This window comes from Misgurnus anguillicaudatus, chromosome 23 (genome assembly GCF_027580225.2).
Source record: "Misgurnus anguillicaudatus chromosome 23, ASM2758022v2, whole genome shotgun sequence".
In the NCBI taxonomy this organism is placed as follows: domain Eukaryota; kingdom Metazoa; phylum Chordata; class Actinopteri; order Cypriniformes; family Cobitidae; genus Misgurnus; species Misgurnus anguillicaudatus.
In genome coordinates, this window is record NC_073359.2 from 6,533,638 (window position 1) to 6,554,323 (window position 20,686).

The following is a 20,686-nucleotide window of genomic DNA, read 5'->3' on the forward strand; positions in this document are numbered from 1 at the left end:
TAAAAATAATAAAAATAAACTTTTTAACAAAAAACATGTCTTCGCATCTGTGTTCCAACACAAAAACAACTCAGTTTATTTCTGGGGTGCCCGCCCACCTCCTACCAAAATGACCGCTCTAAAAATAGAGTCCTGTCGCGAATCACATCTCTGGGTCTCTTAACCTCTCGGTTCTCATGGTGAAGTGCAAATGACGAGATTTGACTCACCTTGACCGGCGGCTGACGAATACACCATTGTGTTACTCAATGCCATGTTCAGACATCCTTCAGACGACACGGGGAAGTGCACTCCTCCGACCGTTTGGCTATGAGGGCGACAGCACTTATTTAGACACTAAATCCCAGAGCAAGTGGGCTGACTGTATCTTATGACACAGCTCAGATTCATGATCCGTCTCTATATGGTAGAAGACCGTTTATTAAACAACTCTGCGATCATAAAATGCTTAACAAGAGTATCGCAGGCAAAGACCGGTACGTATTAAACGGATTAAAATAGACAGCATTCATGCAAGACCTCGTAAAGTTTGTAAAGGTTACTGTAGTGTCAGCTTTATCACCATAATAAGCACTGTACATTTTTACCACAGTAAAATGGTGTTTGTACTCACCTCTCGGTATAAAGCGAACAGTTCTGTAGATGTAACTTGCCCTTCACATGCTGGTCCCAGTCCTGAAAACACCACACATAGAGATGACACATACACACAAACACGATACGTCAATCCGATTCTCTGACTTCACATATAATCCTTTTGTCTGAGAGTGAAAGATTCCTCTGGCGTTGCCGTAACCCGACCAATTAGAAATGGTGTACGGCGGTCGGAGGGTAATGGAGAGCCTGAAATGAATGCGATTACGACGGACTTCTCCAGAACAACTGCGTGCTCACCCAGTAAACCTGCCTTCACTCGACACACGCCAGCTGACAGAAAGCCTTCACACCCAACTGTACCCAACAAGCCCAATGATTTTCAGTAAGTGCTAGGAAAACCTTTTCAGTTCTACAGAAGCAAACTTATTAAACTTCTTGAGGATTCACTTGTAGTAGGGGTGTGTTGAATATTTACGGACAGGTGTGAATGGGTCATTTCCCACAATCCCACCACCTAGCAAATACGATCCACTCACCTTCAAGTTGTAAACCTTCTTCTCACAAATGGTGCACTGATGGGGTAGGTGTGAAGGTGTCGTCCCGTGATAGTCATTGAGCTGGTGGGGTTGTAAGGACAGCGTCACCCCATTCTCCCCCTGGTGAAGCTGTGGCTGCTGTTGAAACCCCCCTTGCTGTCCTATAGGTGGGCCAACACCTGGGCCACATGTTGAGTTGAATTTAGGATCTGCTGTAGGTTCCTCTGGGTTGTAGAGCTCTGGTCTCTGTCCCACAAATCCCATGCCGGTTGGTACCCAAGCACCGGACCCCATCTCGGCTTTTCCCAAGTTGACCGGGCCTTTCCATTGCTCCTTTGGAGCTGATGAAGAAAGCCCAGTAAGATTTTGATCATTGCCTCCTCCGATGAAACCACTTTGTGGGGTTTCCGAGGAGTAGAAGTCTCTTTGAAAATTACTCTGGATGTTGTTTCTGGGTTGCGTAGAAGCTCCCCCATATTGTCCACCATCACATGCCTTACTAGTGACCACTGAAGACCCTCCCACATATCCAAATTGCAAACGTCGGTCCGTGTCCGTCAAATACGTTCCGGTCTTTTGACCGTACTCGTTGTGCTGGCTGGCCTTCTGATTGGACTCCCCACCGTAGGTGCAAGGCCTGATTCCAGTATGATTTGGAGTGAAACCACTACCAACCAGTGTTCCCAAAGCAGAGTTTGGGGGTGGGAAGGCTATAGGGGGTGGTGGGAAGGTTCCACTGTGAGCTTGGGCCATGCTGGATCCTCTGAGTTGGTTGAAGAGAGGTTGAGACATGGCCACATTGGAGAGAACCTGATTGAGGACGGTGGCTGCGGCGGCGGTATTAGTGGTCTGGGCGAGTTTGAGGCGGTGGAGGGTAAGCTGGGCCTGAAGCTGAGCCAGTTGAAGACTGGCGGGACTCAGCAGCAGGTTTTGACCAACTCCACCGAGAGCTCCCCCCAAAGGAGTTGACTTATTATGAGGTTTGTCTGCTGAGGCGCTGTGAAGAGATACATAGTGTGTTACCAACTAAATAAAAATTATAGTTAATCTATATGCACACTTAAAAAAAATAAGAAAACAAATTATATTGTACATCACTAGAACTTTCAAAGCAACTCGCAAATTCTTAACTGTTGACGCACTTACAAATGATTATCAACGAATGATACCCAATAACAGGATTTGAAATCTAAACGTGTTGCTTTGTGATGTATCATATCTAGGTACTGAAATTGGCTTCGTCAGATCAGGAAACATTTTTGCTGTCCAGACTCTCTGGACTCCACATCCCCATTTAAGTGCACTGATTAATGTGTTACATGCTTGCTAAATTTAGCAAAGTGCTACTATCAATCAAAATATCCACGCAAGCCCTCATGCCGTCCTCACAGGGTACAAACCCTCCTAACTGAGAGAAAGAGTTTGATACATCTGGCAACTCCCCAAAGAACAAGTTGGTATAGTGGTGAAAGGGGGAGCAACAATGCACAGGAAGAAGCATCATGAACAGTTGAACCATGGGCAGCATGTGAGGTTTCAGATTTTTGTGCAATAATTTGTGCAGTTATTGCACACAAAAAAATTGTATGGCTGAAATCACCAAGATAATAATTTTGCCTGGTTTATAAAATAAGTGATATGCCAGTGTTTCTGTAGCCTAAATGCTAACGTGCTACGTACACACCAAACGCGGGGCATTGCGTTACTCGCTCTAGATTACTTGCAGGATTTAACTTCGTGTCATGCAAATTTTTCGCATGAGTTGAATATTTTCAACTTGGGCGAAGACGCATCTGAGGCGAATATGGCATGTTTTCGCGGCAAATGCGACGCCCATATCGCGTCATTCGCATCGCCCCACGCGAGGACGTGTCTGATCGCGTCTTTGCATTGACTTATTATCTAATCTACTCACGCAAATCGTTGAACTCGCATTTGGTGTAAACCCACAGTACACTGAAAAAAATGATTCATTGAATTTAATCAATTTTTTTAAGGTAAGTGGTTGCAATCAAAAACAAAAAAGATTAGTAACGTAAAATAAAATATAAAACTTTTGTTCAAATGTAGCTCAAATAAATTGATTGCAACCACCTAAAAAAATTGATTAAAATCAATTAATAATTTTTTTCAGTGTAATGCTAGTACACACCAAACATGGGGCATCGCGTTACTCACTCTAGATTACCCGTGGGATTTAACTTCGTGTCATGCTAATTTTTCGCATGAGTTGAATATTTTCAACCTGGGTGAAGACGCGTTTGAGGCGAATAGCGCGTGTTTACGCAGCAAACGTGCCACCCATATCGCGTCATTCACATCGCCCCACGCGAGGACGGATCTGATCGCGTCTTTGCATTGACTTTGTATCTAATCTACTCGCGCAAATCGTTGAACTCGCATCTGGTGTAAACCCACAGTTATACTGCAATTCATCGACTGTCTCCAAAAGGGAGTGAATCACTATAGACCCCAATATGTAAACTTTATAGTAGAAAATAATATTTTTTCAGCCTGGTACAAAAAGTGTTTTTGGTCAATATAGCAAATGTTGCCCTTCGTGACAACTGTGAGGGGGTGAATTTTTTTTTGTAACTCATCCATTTAAATTATATTAAGCCTTAAAGTTCTGATTAATTAAGGGTGTGGCTACTGTCACTACCGTCAAGCTAGGCGGGGTGGTTGCAGCCACCTCAGCTTCACCCAAGTCCCACCCCTTTACCGATTTTGGGTTATCCACAAGTAATGCGTAGTGAGGTAGCCAAGATGGCGAAAGCAGGCACCCCCTAATCTTAGCTTCAAAAAAGCTCTTCACAAACCTATGGGTGACGTCACAAACACTACATCCATATTTTTTACAGTCTATGATTCAATCCAAAGGATCAAACTGGGCTTAAAAAATGTATAGCCTGAATGTACTAAAAGTCACTTTGGATAAAAGCGTTTGTCTGGTGTAAATGTAATATTAAAATTTGAACTTGGGTTTCGTTCATACTACAGGCATCCTGTGAGCCAGCGTCTCCTCAAAACCAACAGGTGCATGATGTCTCAGGCCTTGTTAAAAATGCCATGAATTATTGGCCTCAAGAACTACCGATCCAAATGTTCTGCTGTTTAAAATGTGATTTTTGTCTTGGTTGTAAAGAATCAAAGCAGGAACCAGGGGCGGGTTCTCAAATACTTTGGAATTTGAATTTGTGCAATCGAATCTTTGGGGGATTATCACCTCTCCAATGTACTGCTGGAGTCACATCAGATTATGATATGGACTTACAGAACATTCTCAGATCGTAAAGTTCACACATCAATACGAGCACCAAATAAACTAGCCTTCCTTCACACTGAAAATGATTTTCAAGAAAAAAAATTCTTAGTATTTTTGTCTTGTATTCAGTAAAAATATCTAAACATTTTAAATGAAGATGCTTTTTCTTGATGAGCAAACTGGACCAAGAAAATAAGTCTAGTTTTTAGACCAAAAATATCAAATTTAATGATTTTGTGCATAAAACAGCAAAAAAAATTGCTAATGGGGTAAGCAAATTTTTCTTGAATTTAGTGTTTAAGAAAAATTTCAAGATTTTTTTGCTTACCCCACTGGCAGATATTTTGATTGTTTTATGCACAAAATCACTTAAATTTGATATTTTTGGTCTAAAAACTAGACTTATTTTCTTGGGTCGTTTTGCTCATCAAGAAAAAGCATCTTCATTTAAGAATGTTAGCATGTGACATCTCTTAAAAAATGATATTAGACCTTTCTGGTATATTATAATAAGGTATAGCTAAGTATTTTTAGGGTCGCTATATTTACAACAATCATACCAAACAAAATGTTAGTACTGAATATGGGTGATTCTCACGAAACCATTGAAACACCACGGCACTAATGATTTTAGCTTTAAAATGTGTAATATAGTAACATTAAAAAGCATCAGCATTAACACAATACTGTGTTCTACCTTGCACAATGTGTGATTTCAACATAAGAATTTATAATTGTAAATTTTATCTAATTTTCTGCTGAAATTCTCATTACCGCAATGTGTCCGGCTGTGTTTGAACATGCGTTATGTTGTAATTTAATCAAATTAACACAAAAATATTTAAAAAATAAATAAATGGATGTTTTGCTAGACTACTTCAGATGACAGAAAAAATATTTACTGAATATTCATGTATAATAATAATGAAGAAAAATTAGGAAAATGATGTGTCCATGCCTGATGTTCTCATCCTCCGCAACACTTTTTGAGAACAGTTTAAGCACACATACAGAATTTTAATAAAGTTTGATTTTCAGTGACCAAGCACATGGACCAGTTACTTCAAGATGGCTACCAGGTAAGATCATTTTTACAGTTAATTTGAAATATTGTCTTGTCAGAATGCTTACACGACATTTTGATTATCATTACCGCAACAGATGCTTATTAAATGTTAATTTAATTAATAGAAGCATAATACTTTGATTTTAAATGCATGTGCAGAATCTCCAAATTATGTTCTTTCAGGTTTATCACGTCATTTTGAAAATATGTCAGTGTTGATGTTTTCTGACTGTTGCGGTAATGAGATTTTTTAGGACTCATTTTTTAAATTATGTTACAAAAAGTGTTAAATGATAAGTAAAAGTTTTTAAATTAATATTCCCATTTACTCCAGACTTTGTTTTTCAATGTCTGGTGGGAGAAAAAGTAAATTTAAGCAATTTTTACATTTTCATGCTTGACATTTTTAAAACCAAGTTTTCGTGAGAATCACCCATATACATCTTCAACAAGAGACCCTCCAATCTCACGCAAAGATACAACATACAAAAATTTAATTTATTAAACTTGTCTTTTAGGCACAATTGAAACATATACATGGGTGACCAACAATGGTTTTACAAAGTCTGGATTTAAGGCTGATAAGCTATAAATGCAAACTGGTGTAACATCTAGGCCTATCTGTTTGTAGTGATTCTAATTTGTGTTTCGACAAATTTCGACTTTTGAATTAACTTTCTGCACTTTTCTTTCTGCAAAATATATTATGCTTTTAAAGCCATTGGGTAAATATTGGACAGAACCAACCGTTGGGTTATAGATAAACCTGCTGGGTTGTTTCAAACCGGCTAACAACAACTCAGCATGTTTATTCATAACCCAACAGTTGGTTCTGTCCGATATTAAACCAACAACCCAATGTTTTTTAAGTGTGATCCCAGCAAGAAATGTGTTTAAATTATTTTATATTAGTATTTCCCCATCTTGACTTAAAAACATAAATATTAAGTCTGCATGACGAATACAGAATGCGATTTATGTAATGTAACCCTGATTCCCTGAGAAGGGAACGAGACGCTGCGTCACTAGCAATGCTGCTTTGGCGACGCAGCTCGAGTTCCCTTGAAAGGGAATCATTTATATTTATGAATTTGGCAGACGCTTTTATCCGAAGCGACTTACAGTGCATTACAAGTCTGCATTTTATCAATAAGTTTTAAGTATGTTTTAATAAGTCAGAAATGTCTCTGCTGTGACCCGCCGACAGGTGCGTTGGGAGGGAACAGCAGTTGACGCAACTATGGAACATCCCCTCATTTAATTTCGCTGCGTGGACTTTGGAAACAGAGTCCTTGCCTTCGAAGGTTGCGTCATTCGAATTGGGACACAGCTTGTGTGTTCCCTTGAATCGAACCCATGCCTTTTTTTTGATGCTAATGCAATGCTCTAGTTAGCTGTAAAAGTCAATGCAATATTTACACTCAGCCGATACATCATGTCTATACTGTACCAAGTGATGTGCTGCACATTCATAGTATATAAGTATGTCTGTTCCCTGTGAATCAAACCCATGACCTTGACGTTGCCAGCATCCAATTTTACCACTTGAGCTACAGGAACCCTTAAATAATTTTATCAGCATTGTGTTCAGTGTTGTTAAAGAGCACCTCTAGACGTTACGTGGGTGCCGGACTGCTTTCATGACTCACATCCCGAAATACACTGCTGACATAGAGCACAGCACGCTCAGGAAACCAATACGGGCTTCCAGCTTGGTAAGGGAATCCTGATTTGGGTCATCTTATTTAAACACAAGATCCAGGTATTACACGCTCTAGACAGATTAATTATGTGTAGTCTTAGGAAAGCAGATGTGGCAGGCATAATTATCCGCTATTGTGCGCGTACGACGTATTTGCACCAATTGGGGGTCGTGGGAAGGGACGCGCTGCGTGACTTTTTGTGTATGTGTAGCTAATCCAGGGATAAGATCACTAGAGTACAGAGGTCAAATCAAGCCCCCTTTACCAAAAAAAAATTGACCTCACGACACAGACACTTGTGTCCTGGAAGCAACTGTTTCAGTTTTATAAAAGGCTGAATTTCTGGTTGGAAAAGCATCACAAGCATACCTGAGTTTACAATACCACGTGATAGTGGAGAGAACATTAATACAAAGCTAATTAGACCACGTAATGATGAACAACCCGTGCCACCCCGATTGGAAAGAGACAAAATAGTTTAATGGTTGTATAAATGTCAAATGTATTTAAATAAAAATGTCAAAGGTGGACACTACTTAAATATTTTAGTTACATTTTCCAAGAATCTGTGCTTTATCAAAGTGTTTGTCTTGGGAAAAAATTAATTTGCTTTACTAAAAAATGTTCACTACATTCTAAAGCATAGAATCATACTATGTGTATTCATTTTATTGAATATTAAAATTAATTTAGTGCCTAATTACATAAAAATTGTGTACGAAAGTACTTTTTACTTGAGTAAAAATAAAATAATTACTAGATGTTTAATGTACTTAAATATTAAATATAAACCAAAAACTTGAAATTATGAAATGTAGTGGAGTAAAAATTATGATAGCATGCTGTATGTTTTCCAAAGAAAAACACTGATAAAATACTAATACATGAAAATGTACTTTTATGTAGAAAGTAAAAATACTTAAGTAGTGTACGCCTCTGAAAAATGCACATTTTAATACTATTAATACACGTATTGTTTTGACTAAAATAACACTATCGTAATGCATCGGACGCTCGCATCTATGATAAACTTTTCCAATATATTTTTGCCATATATTTATTTGCTTTTGTAGTATTACTTTTTACTTTTCATCAGAGACACCTTAATGTCCACATGAAGTTGCAGTATAACTGTACATAACTTACTCCGGCTATTGAAAGACTTTCTTTTTTGGATTTCGGCTGTCACTAAGCCCTATTAGTTTTCACTTTCTCCTCATGCTTTTAAATCTCACCCAGCTGTCTGCTTAAATAAACACAATATAACAAATTGTAAAGCCACAATTACACGTCTGCTTTAAGCAAATGGTTTCGGCCTAAATAGTTAAGATGGCTAAATGGTTGATTTACAGATAAATCCACTCTTTATATATTATTATGGGACGGTACCTTTTAAAAAGGTCCTAGTAAGTACCCTTTTGGTACCTTAGAAGTACCAATATGCACCTTTTACAAAAGTGTTTTTTAAAGGTGCCAACTATTATAAAAAAAAATCTGAGAGTTTATATATAATGTTATAAGTAAATATATGTGGTAACACTTTACAATAAGGTTCATTAGTTTACATTATGTATTAAATAACATGAACAAACCATCAGCAATACATTTGTTACAGTATTGATTAATCTTTATTAATGGTAGTTAATAGAAATAAAGCTTTAATTTTTTGTATGTGTTAGTTCACAGTGCATTAACTAATGTTAACAAAATTTTAATAAAGTATTAGTAATTGTTAAAATTAACATTAACAAAGATTTATAAATGCTGTACAAGTGCAGTTCATGTTAACTAATGTAGTTAACTACTATTAACCTTATTATAAAGTGTTATCATATATGTATACATATATCATTTATTAATTCATAAGTACATAATATTTTTAACAATATATACACTGTAAAAAAATCTGTATAAATTACGGTATTACTGGGTATTACTGGTAACTAGCTGCCAGTAACTTACTGTAGATTTTACATTTATGTTATTTACTGGCAACAGTTTGTTCAAAGTTAATGAACATGAAACATTTTCAGTATTTGTCTTCTACAGTAAGTTACTGTAATTACAGCTAATTTTTTACAGTGCAAAGAGCATTTTCACAACAAAAAGTGGAAAATACACGCATACAAAACCAACGTCAATCGATTAAATGTATGAACTGCTTTTAGTAAAAATGGATTATTATAACTCTGCACCCCTGAGCGTACAAATAACATTTGCATTTACGTTAAAAGATGTCTTTTAACCCCCTGTAGCAATTTAAATAAAAGCGCACGAGGCCTCAAAACTCAAACATCACTACCACAAAGAAATTGCCTACAACAACTGCAAGAATCATCACCATAATCTCTCCTTAACTTAATGTCCACACTAACAGTATTAACACAACTATATAAGGGTTAAACAGCAATAGGTGCAAATTAAATTATGCCTTACTGTTGTTTTAACTATGGATGTCATGTTTATTTTCTTTTTAATATCTGATTTTATAAATTGATAAAATACACTAAATGACTTCTATTTGCATTAAAAAATATTGTTTAAAAGTATATTGTATAATATTTACTACATAACATAAATGATGAATGTGTTTAAGTACGGCTGCTCTACCGTATTAAGTTACTGCTTACAGGAGCAGCTGATGTCTATCAAATGTAATGTATGTTCAAGGTTTGTTTACATATTAACTTTAAACTCTATTGAACATGCCTCATGAAAAGAATATATGTATTTGAAGTATGATTAATGACATAATACATTTTAAATTAAAAAGTTAATTTAACACACTGACTGCCCTAAATATTTGTGCACACAGCACTGTATCCTTCCTAGGTGAACACATCGATCAATTTATAAATTTTTTTCTAATGTCATACGTTAATTTATACTTTAAAAAGGTTTATAAAAACACAGTTGTAAGAGCAACATTTAATGTATTGCCATGTCTTTGCATAAACAATACAAATATTTTGTTAGCGAGAATTGTAAAAATCCTTTCTGTCTCACAATATTACTGATTTTTTGTGCTTTTTGTTTACATTGTTCTATATATTATATAATGTAAGTATCAACTACATTGGTAAAATGTGAACTCTTAACTTGACCTGACCTTTAAAAAAATACATTCATTGTGTAACCTAAGATTTAAAAAAATATATAAATCAAATATCTAATCTAAATGTTCAGATAAACCTGCTACTCACACATCTCTTTTAGCAGTAAATCTGGTAGATCTTGCATGGTAGCTGTTGACCTCTAACATAGTGCTTTGAATTGTTTTATGTCTTAACTAATTAACTAAATATGCAAAGCTTCCACTTGTAAAACAATAAACACTGTGATCAAAAACAGCATGCATCTTTGTCTGAACTGCTGGCACATCTGTTTTGCCAGACTGCTATAATCTCACCCTCAGACAGATCAAAGCTTGCTCCAAACACTTTCACACTTTCACTAGAGGAAACGATAAATTAGACTCTCGAAAAAACAAGAATTTAGCGAGTGGTAAATCAAAAAAAAAACTTGGACGCCACTTTACAATCCAAGCAAGAACACATTCGACACGTTACAAGGCCAAACTCGGCATCGACTCTTACCAGTTCTCCAGATGATAATTAAACAGATCCGATCCCGTGAACAGGACACCCAAGAGTCCTAATCTCAAGTCAGTGGGTGGTAGTTTATCCTGCAGTGCCGTGACCTCTGCGCGTATCCAAAAGCGCACAACGCGCAATTACGCACAATGTGGTTCAGTGTGCCGAGTGCGCGCTCCGTCCGTGCAGGCTGTTTGGCCTGGACTGATGAAGTGTCACATGTGCTTTGCAAAGAATGTGAAGGGAGGGCGATGTTATTACGCCAACTAACACGTTTTGAACTAAACTTAAAGCAAATTCACTGTAGTAAAAATATATTTTAGTACAGTTCTTTTTTTTATATGTATTTGATTTATTTATGTAGTACCTGAACAACTTAGTTAGGCTTCGCAAATTAATTGAAAAAATAATACAAATGTATTAAATCATATTTATAATTTACCGTAATATAACAAATTACTCACGTTAGCAACACTTGTTGATTTACCGGATATATATCATTTCATAAAATCTTTACATTTTAAATTAATTTTATTATTCTTTCGTTTCAGTTAACAGATATAAAAATAGCATGACGTGGTCTTGTACGAGACCTCCACACGCCGGTTTTTATTTGATTTAGGCTAAATGTTAAAATATATATATATAATATAAATATATACGTCAATGTATTTCAATGGATGTAAAATTTTATTTTTGGCTTAACTTGTCAAATGTTATTACACGATAAGTTTCTTGAACGTTTAATGTAGGCCTCATTTAATTATGTATACATGTTTAGGCATATAAAATAAATTATAAACCAAACATGAAGAAGTTATATTTTATTTCAAGCAGGATAATGCAAAACTAGACTAATTTAGTCTATCTGCTAGTTTTTTATAAAACAAATGAATTTTGATGCTAAGCGCAAAGTTAATGCTATCAGGCTAAATAAAATAAACGCATTTAAGATGTGAACGTTACTCACATAATCTTTGAACACAGATACAAATCTATGCGATTATCTTCGCGTAGTTCATATTAAAAAATGATTGTAATATGAACTATGCGAAGATAATCCTATAATCCACGAAGATGAGAACTTTGCTTTAGGATAACAAACTTCTTGAAGTTTGCTTGGTGATGTTGGAGTGTTAAATCTTAAATGTGATCCTCGTTTGACAGCAGTTAGTCTTTGCCAAGTCCTCCACCTGGCTCTGGTCTTCAGCCCATCTCTCAGTCACATTATTAATGAACAGCAGTATAATGACGGATGCGCGCCTGTTTATCATGATGAACACCGCGCTGACAGCAGAAATAAAGCTGAAGCCCGAGTCCAACTATTGCGGATTAACACAGACAAGAAAACTTTTACAAACCACAAACGTTTATGATTTGAAGACGTTATTGGACTAAAATTACTATTGATATGCCAACAGGAATTAGAAATATGGACCAGGATCGCGTCAATGTGTTATTTAAAACTATAGGCTAAAACAAATGTTATATTTTATAAACAGCAGCATAAACTATTTTCATTCGATAGGCAACATGTTAATGTCATTAAATATAGTTAGAAATAATAAAAGTTATATTGCCATTTTTTTGATATTTTAACTTTGTTTGTTTATTTAACAATATGCTAAATGTATTTATTGTTTAACCAATGATCTTATCTCTTATCCCAATTATCTAATGAATAATATCAATAAATTTAAAGCTTTTTTTATTCTGATTGATCAGTCGTGACATTCCCATGTCTGAACTGATCCGGGTACTGATACCGATCTTTACCGGTACTATTTATCAATCCGATTGATGTCATGCAAATGGCCGTTTCTCAAACGGAAGGCTGCATCCTCCCTAGGTCGCATATGTAGGCTGCATACGTTATCAAGACGTTCTTTTTTTTTAGAATTTTAACAATTATAAAATTGATTATTATTCTTAGTTAATTGTAAATTGTTGTAATATGACTTGCGAATGTAATAACCAGTTAACTTATAAAATAAACCAGGTTTGATGACTTAGGCAGCTTGCATATAGTATGCAACCTCCGGAGGCTGCAGCCTTCAGGTTGAGAAATGGCCTATGCTGAATTTATTACAAATGAGTGGATAAATGTAAAATTAAATAAAATATATTAATTCAAATGTTTAAATCAACACATATTTTTATGTAACAATTTCAACTTGAATGTATAAGTTGTGTCAACTTTTTTAAGCCAAAACTTAAAATAGTAGGTTGAATTGACTTGCAAAACCAAGTTGTTTTTTACTTCATGCTGCATTTTTTTTTTTTTACAAATAGCACTGTAATAAGAGGAGTAATGTAGGCTAAACCCAGGCAGATCCAATATTCTTTGTGATCACCATGCAAGGATTTATCTGCAAAAACAACAGTAAATGTTATTAATGTAAGTGTTATATATATTATAAAATGTATTTTTTGCTATTTATTTTTTCTTTTTTGTTTTGACTTGTTTGTTTGTTTATGTGCATTGTTTGTTACAAGCATGTAAAAATTTGCCCTTGTTATTGACCTTAGATCTTGTAATATGTTTTTAATTAATAATATTTATTAGTTTATTTTTAAGTTTGAAAAAATTTCTTAAAGATACATTATCAACATTCCAAAGGCAAAAAGAAGGCCTATACTGTAATGTAAAATGCAGAATTTTTGTAAAACCAATATTTTTATTTTACTTTAACTTTAGTTAAACAATTTCGACTTGATTTATAAGTTATGCCAACTTATAACAAGTAAAAACTTTAAATAGTATGTTGAATTGACTTGCAAAACCAAGTTGTAGACTTGTACTACTTGTTTAATCTATCACTCCGATGTCATGCCAGTGGCCGTTTCTCAAATTGAAGGCTGCATCCTCCGTAGGTCGCATTTGTAGGCTGTCTTATTTCAGAATATTAACAATTATAAAGTTGACTATTATTCTTAATCGTAAATTGTTGTAATGTGTTTATGACTTGCGAATGTAATGCTCAGTTAACTTATAAAATAAACCAGGCTTGATGACGTATGCAGCCTGCATATTGTAGCCTTTGCCACCTCCGGAGGCTGCAGCCTTTAGATTGAGAAATGGCCTATGCTGAATTACAAATGAGTGGATAAATGTATAAATAAATAAAATATATTATTTCAAATCGACTCCAGTTACTTAACATTGTAAAGAAATTGCAGCATTTTTGTTAAATCAACAAATATGTTTATGTTACTTTAAATTTCAACTTTTATAGAATTTATTCAAGTTTTTTTAAGAATTTATAAGTTATGTCAACTTTTTTAAGCCAAAACTTTAAAAAGTAGGTTGAATTGCCTTGCAAAACCAAGTTGTTTTAACTTCATGCTGCATTTTTTTTACAAATAGCACTGTAATAAGAGGAGTAATGTAGGCTAAATCCAGGCAGATCCAAAATCTTTTGTAATCACCATGTCAGGGTTTAATTTTAAAACAACTGTAAAATGTTATTAATGTAAATGTTAGAGATTATAAAATGTATTTTTTTTTGCTAATTGTTTTTTATTTTCTTTTTGTTTTGAGTTGTTTATGTGCATTTTTTGTAACAAGCATGTAAATGTTTGCCCTTGTTATTGACCTAAGATCTTGTAATATGTTTTTTATGAATTTTTTTATTAATTTATTTTTAAGTTTTAAAAAGTTCTTAAACATTTTATCAACATTTCAAAGGCAAAATGTAAGCCTATACTGTAATGTAAAATGCAGCATTTTTGTCAAATTAACATATATTTTTGTATTACTTTAATTTGGACTTGATTTATAAGTTATGCCAACTTATCACAGGTAAAAACTTAAAACATTATGTTGAATTAAATTGCAAAGCGAATTTGTTTTAGACTTCATGCTGCCTTTTTACACACTGTAAGAAAATACTTTGCCGCCTTAAAATTTTTTTGTTAAATCAACTCAGATTTACAAGTCATGTCAACAGAGATGAGTTGTCACAACTTATAAAAAATAGTTGAGAAAAGTCAACTTAATTTTATAAGTTATAACAACTGACCTGTAGTTATAATAACTCATCGCTAGTCAAGATAAATAATAGGAAGTTGAAATGACTTGTAAATCTGAGTTGATTCAACAAAAAACTTTTTTACAGTGTTTAAAATGTAACAAGTAATAAATCAATTAAATGTCAATTAAATACAAATTTGAAATAATATGATTTAACATTATTAATAAATTTTAAATGATGCACATCAGTAATGAACAATCAATAATACTCATTTTATAGATAAATTTTTTTGTTAAATCAACTCTGATTCACAAGTCATTTCAACTTACTTATTATTTATCTTGAATAGAGAGTTGTTATAACTACAGATGAGTTGTTATAACTTATAAAAAGAAGTTTACTTTTTTCAACTGCATTTTATAAGTAGTAGCAATCATCTCTTGTCAAGATAAATAACAGTAAGTTGATAAGACTTGTAAATCTGAGTTGATTCAACAATAAATTGTACGACAGCAATGTTTTTGTGTGTGTGTGTGTAGTTTATGCGCAGGACTATTGTGAAGTCAAATGTGCATTTTAAATTGTCACTAGAGCTTAGGTTAAATTCTTGTTTCTGTAGCATTTGTTTTGTACATGTGTTTAAATGTGTTACACAATTGATTACATTTACAGTATTTTATCCAAACCATTAATTCTATTTCTGTTAGGTTTTCAATTTTGCTGGTTAATGTTTTTCAAATTTTGCTTGGAAGCAAATCTCCTAATACGTTGTAATACAGGTCTATGTTGTGTAAAGCTAGAAAAATAGATAGATATTATACGTGCATGTGTAGTATACACTTGATTTTCATATTATGTGACATTTGTAGCATTGCCGCACTGCCATAAACAACCCTTTGTACATAAGCGACCCAGCATCCAATTCCCCATCGAGGTGCCAGTGCTGCAGATTTACAACCAGCCATCTGTTGCTTTCTTCAGGAACGACACAACAACCAGCATTTCAGATTCTTTTCCCTTTTTTAGACACACGCAGCCATCGGACTCTCCGTCATAACTTTTTATCCAATGCTGAGAGGGAACATAAAGATTCCATACATTTTTATATGGTACATTTTTGCTTTTTTATAAGACAGATAAACACATAATATGATGCATAAACTATATCATTCTTATAGTTTTCAATAGTGACCTACATGAGTCAAAGATGAAATAAAAAGTTATTAAATATCAAATTCCTAAAAACAAATAATTTGAAAGACCGGTCTTATGTTTTGATAAAATGCTAAATCCACTAGATGGTGCTGACAGATTTCTTCCTATCACCAAGGCATCCAAAACATTAATTGTAGACTACACACCACATGCTACCAAATGAGGGCACTGTAAACTGGACGATTAATGTAAAACTTTTAAAAAGAGTCACTTAAGAAACCAATGATGTGAGTGGTGTCATCCATTTCAGCAGAGAAGATAAGAAGGTGGTTGCATCACATGCATGAAAAATAAACTTTCAAGTTAATTAATAGTTAATAAAATGTCTAAAGTGTTACTATACTGATAGTGATAATCCATATGTAGACTATGAATTCATCTGACGTGCACTAACAGGTGTGCCTAGATCTCTTTTACGAAGCTTTCAAATGTGGCTCATCCGATATTCCTCGTTTTACAATCCGCATTTTGATTGGCCCATAAAAACCGAAGTATAACATAAAATCAATACTTAGTACAAGGAAACGTCAAGTGTGTATCCAATGTCGAAGAAGCTTTCAATAAATCTATCAAACTTTAACAAGCCATCAGCCCTTTCAACAAATGTCGCCTATCCTACTTTGCCAAGCCTATGGAGACGGTCCGGATTGGCTGCTCGTGACTGTGGGATGTGTTTGTGCCAGGCGCAGTTGAGTCGAGGATGATTTATAGCATTCTTTTGTTACCCAAACCCAAAGGCGTCTGTTTGGTTTGAACAGTGGAGGGGCTGAAGTGCCCAAATCACAGTAGTCCATGAGCCCACAGTGTACCATCACCTGGTATTAAGATGAGTTTTTGTTGAGGACAGAAGTGCTCGAAAGTGGACGTCAAAACTTTTCACACCCCGTCGTTCACTTTTGATCCGATTGACCAAAAATCATCTTAAAGGGACACTACACTTTAAAAAAAAGGTAATTTTTCAGCTCCCCTAAAGTTAAACATCAGAGTTTTACTGTTTTGGAGTGCATTCAGCTAATCTCTGGGTCTGGCGCTAGCATGTTTAACATAGCTTAGCATAACCCATAGAATCTGATTAGACCATTTGCATTGCGCTAAAAACTAATAATAGGAATAATATTGAAACTATATAGCTCTATTTAAAACTTGACTCTTCTGTAGTTACATCATATAGTAAAACCGACGGAAAATTGGGGGTTGCAATTTTCTAGGCAGATACTCTCATTCTGGCGTAATAATCAAGGACTTTCCCAGCTAACACAAATACGTAACTGTTACGTAACGTCACGTAATATAATGACCAAAGTTACATCGTGGCGACCGGAAAAGTAACATTTCTGGATTTGTCGCCTGCACGTAACTTTGCAACGTAATCTGCCTGTCGTGGACTATGGAAGTTATTTTTGGTCTTTTTTAAATTAATTAATTAAATGATAAAATAAAATTTTTTATTGCAAAATATGTCCCAAATTTGAAAATTAAATGCTAAAATAAAAATTAAAACATTAAATTAAATTATTTCATTTTCAACTTGATGAAGCATCATTCTGGCCAAATTGAAAAATAAAATTAAATTGATGATTATTTTCCATATTATCTCGAGACAGGACAGCCAATATTAAAATAAAAAGGCAAACTTGAAAAGGAATCTGTAAAAAACATTTTTTAAAAGGCTTTTTATTCATGCCCAAGCAATAATAAGGACAAAATTAAAATGTAAAGTTTAGTTTTTTGGTTTTCTTTTTCATTTTCGTTTTCGTTTTCATTGTTATTTTCAACTTGTATGCAAAATCAATGTTAATCAGTGGGTGGGGCTTACTTGCTTAAAAAAAAGGGATTGGCTGAAGCAGTGTTGCCAACTCAGCGACTGTGTTGCCAACTTAGCGACCTTATTGCTACATCTAGCGACTTTTAGACCCATTTAGCCAAACTTAGCGACTGTTTGGATGAATCTTAGCTTCACATATGTACAGATAGGCTACTGCGTCGATTGTACTGGCCCACGAGTGCCGGGTGTCGCTGTCCCGGTGAAATGTGCGTCTATGTGTGAAAATATGCACATACATAACAGCGGACCAGCCACTTTTTAGTGCTTGTTCCTCCTTTGAAATGTAAACAATGTAAGCGAATCTCATCCACGCGTCAGCTCGTACAGTCTAAATGTTGCTAACTGCCCAGCTCCATGCACAGAGACGCCAGACGCACATTTCACCGGGACAGCGACACCCGGCACTCGTGGGCCAGTACAATCTACGCAGTAGCCGATCTGTATAGTTGTGAAGCTAAGATTCATCCAAACAGTCGCTAAGTTTGGCTAAATAAGTCTAAAAGTTGCTAGATGTATAGTATAGTTCCTAGCCATATCTGACTAGAAAATCGCAACTTTTAATTTTCCATCGGTCTTAACTACAGAAGAGTCCAGTTAAATATCAAAGCTCTTTGGTTATTTTTTGCGCGATGCTAATGGTCCCATCAGACCCAATGGACTATGCCAAGCCACGCCAAAAGTGGCAGCGCCAGACCCGGAGATCAGCCGAATAGATTCCAAAACGGCAAAAATCAAATGTTTAACTTTAGGGAAGCTGGAAAATGAGCATATTTTAAAAAAAGTGGAGTGTCCCTTTAATACCTGCTGTAAACAGGGCCAAAGGAATGATGTGATATGATTCAATTAGTGTCTGTAGTGTCTTCACAAACGTCATGCGGCCTTTTTTAAAGGTTCACAGTTAGTCATACAGTGTGTTGAGATTTATAACGTACATAGTGTATGTCCCACATTCTAATCCTGCTTTTCTCATAAACAAGGTATAAGCATAAATGATGAATGTCATTGTGATATGAAACTGTTAAGGTGTGAAGCGCTGTCAGGTGATGAGTCAAATTCGTGAACATGTTTGGTGTTAGCATGTTCGCTCAGAGCCTCAGTCTTGGCACAGAAATATGACTTGACTCCCTTGAGCCCATTCAATACCCAGAATAACACACTGTCAATCATTGGACACTGTGCTGCCTACAAAAGCTGCATCATGTTCGTCACCAAGAAAGCAATCCCACAATGCATCGCAACAGGGTATATGAAAAATAAATCTAAGATGGTGGTTGTGGTAAGAAAAGGGCATCCGAAATCGCATACTGTAACAGTAGGAACTGTATTAGATGAAGAACTTACTTATCAATAGGTACTATATAGCAGTAGTTATCAAACTAGGGGTCGTTTCCATATTCCATTTTCTTAAAAAAAATCCAGATAATTTACTCCCCACCATGTTATCCAAAATGTTGATGTCTTTCTTTGTTCAGTCGGGAGGAAATTGTGTTTTTTGGGGAAAGCATTGCAGGATTTTTCTCATTTTAATGGACTTTAATGGACACCAACAATTGATACTTGGTTCAACACTTAGCGGTTTTTTTCACCGGAGTTTCAAGGGACTATAAACGATCCCAAACGAGGCATAAGGGTCTTATCTAGCGAAACGATTGTCATTTTTGACAATAAAAAAAACAAATATACACTTTTAAAGCACAACTTCTCGTTTAGATCCAGTCGTGATGCGCCAGCGTGACCCCACGCAATACGTCATGACGTCACAGAGGACGAACGCGAAACTCCGCCCCAGTGTTTACAAGTGTGTTGAAAGAGGACCGTTCAGACGTTGTTGTATGTCGAATGATACTAATTAATGTCTTTGTGTCAGTTTATTGTTTAAAATGGTCCGCAAATGTGCGTTTTATATATGTAACACGTGACCTTTCTACGTCACTACGCGTTTACGTTAGGTCGCGCTGGACCGGATCTGGACGAGAGGTTGTGGTTTAAAAGTGCATATTTTTTGTTTTTCTTGTCAAAAATGACAATTGTTTCGCTAGATAAGACCCTTATGCCTCGTTTGAGATCGTTTATAGACTTTGAAACTCCGTTGAAAAAACTGTTAAGTGTTGAGTTAAGTATTAAATGTTGGGCTCTATTAAAGTCCATTAAAATGAGAAAAATCCTGCAATGTTTTCCTCAAAAAACATAATTTCTTCTTTTTCCACAGCCACTTCTCTCTCATAACAAGTGTAAGAATTGAAATGGGAAAGTTTAAATAAAGTTAGATGGTAAATAAAGTAACGTAAGGGAAAGCAAAACGTAAGAAGGAGAGGATTCGGGGGCTAAAAAAGAAGAGAGAGGATATTCTGGTGGAACGATGTCGAGTCAAGAGAAAGGTTGAAATAAACGCTGAGTTTTGAGCACTGAAGATTTGTCCTGACTCCTCTATCAAGTGACCACGACAGATACTGAAAATAGCCAAGAACCCACGCATAATACACGGTAAGCACGCAAATCCGAGTATTACACAAGCAATGCAACAATAAAACGATAGTTTAATATTCACAGATGCAGCAGTGGCTTGGACCCAGAAATAACATTTTCAGGTGGTCCAATTTTTTAAGTGGCCACAAATGAAGTTTATATATAACAAACTTTAACGTAATTTCAATCATTTTTAAGTAATACATCATCAAACGCTCTAAGTGCAAGTCAAAAATCAATTGGCGTCCAAACTTATTGCCTCCATACATTTACAGCGTTTTAAACAATCAATAACAATAAGGCACCATTTGAGTTATGATGCCTTTGTTTGTAGACAGAAATGAAGCTCACAATGTTTTGGAATAGAGCTACAAACAGCACACCAAATGTTGTGTTCCTGGATACATTATACCCATCAGTTTGGTTTGCACGGCCTGGCTCAAGCT

At 35.3% G+C, this 20,686-nt stretch overlaps 1 protein-coding gene across 1 annotated transcript in view; it reads right to left on the reverse strand.

Annotated features, from left to right (window-relative positions):
* The window catches only part of rbm20 (RNA binding motif protein 20), a 73,923-nt gene that overhangs the window by 24,417 nt on the left and 28,820 nt on the right, over positions 1-20,686 (reverse strand). The window contains exons 2-4 of the mRNA XM_055217955.2: positions 1,134-2,130; positions 614-675; positions 210-307 (exon numbers count right to left, since the gene is read on the reverse strand). Coding sequence (XP_055073930.2) covers positions 210-307; positions 614-675; positions 1,134-2,130 — 1,157 coding nt within the window. The remainder of the gene's footprint in view (positions 1-209; positions 308-613; positions 676-1,133; positions 2,131-20,686) is intronic.